Source organism: Trichechus manatus, unplaced genomic scaffold, assembly GCF_000243295.1.
Source record: "Trichechus manatus latirostris isolate Lorelei unplaced genomic scaffold, TriManLat1.0 scaffold00037, whole genome shotgun sequence".
In the NCBI taxonomy this organism is placed as follows: domain Eukaryota; kingdom Metazoa; phylum Chordata; class Mammalia; order Sirenia; family Trichechidae; genus Trichechus; species Trichechus manatus.
This window is the reverse complement of record NW_004443973.1, coordinates 18,518,231-18,519,190: the sequence shown is the minus strand read 5'-3', so window position 1 is coordinate 18,519,190 and position 960 is coordinate 18,518,231. Positions and strand designations below refer to the sequence as shown.

The 960-nt window shown below is 32.8% G+C and overlaps 1 protein-coding gene across 1 annotated transcript in view; it reads right to left on the bottom strand.

The window, feature by feature from the left end:
• TTC21B (tetratricopeptide repeat domain 21B) overlaps positions 1-960 on the bottom strand; it is a 72,449-nt gene that overhangs the window by 48,490 nt on the left and 22,999 nt on the right. Inside the window, 1 exon segment of the mRNA XM_023730497.1 lies at positions 68-202. Coding sequence (XP_023586265.1) covers positions 68-202 — 135 coding nt within the window.

The window sequence follows — 960 nt, the reverse complement described above, 5'->3', positions numbered from 1 at the left end:
CTTAGTTTATTTATGCAAGTTTTATCAACACCAGATAAAAAGGTTATTTAAAATTTTTAAGGTATACCCTACCTGATAAATATTTCACTTTCGCTATTAGGAAGACAGCTTGCAGAAGACCTGGTACAGTTCTTACAATAGTCTCCAGGACTGAGGTACAACGTCTGAGAAATGGAGAAAGAGGCTGCCCAGGATTTGCAGGCTAAAACAAACAAATTAGCAATCACTATATGATAAATTTGTAATAGCATTTAGTTAAAAAATACATATTCATTTTAGTGTGACTAGCAAACTATGTATTTTTCTAAAATTTCTTATTCCATTTATTGCTCAATATTTTTATTATGATTGGACTAATACTAATTTATTTCTCTGGGTTTTATGAAAAAACTATGTAAATAGTGGCATCTGTTTAGCAAAATTAGAAAATTAATGCACAATTATAGGTATTGTCTGCTTTTCAAAAGTTCCCTTTATCCCACTTTGCTTTTACAGAAGACCTATATTAGTACCTGTTTTTGCTATCTGAAGAGGATTTTCACTTTTATAAAAAAAGCAAAAATAGAGTTCAGGAACTCATACAGATGTATCCTAGAGAAATAGCCCTCACACAAACAGGCATATGCACACTCGTACTTATTGCAGCATTATTCACAATACCAGAAAGATGGAAACAACCTCAGTGTCCATTAACAGATGAATGGATAAACAAACTATGGTACATATACACAATGAAGCACTAAAGAACGATAAAGAACAATGATGAATCTGCGAAGCATCTCACAACATGGATGAGTCTGGAGGGCACTATGCTGAGTTAATAAGTCAATCACAAAAGGACAAATATTCTATGAGACTACTACTGTAAAAACTCATGAAAATATTTACACGCAAAAAGAAAAAATCTTTGATGGTTATGAGGGACGGAAAGGGTGGGGAGGGAAAAACACTAAATAGACA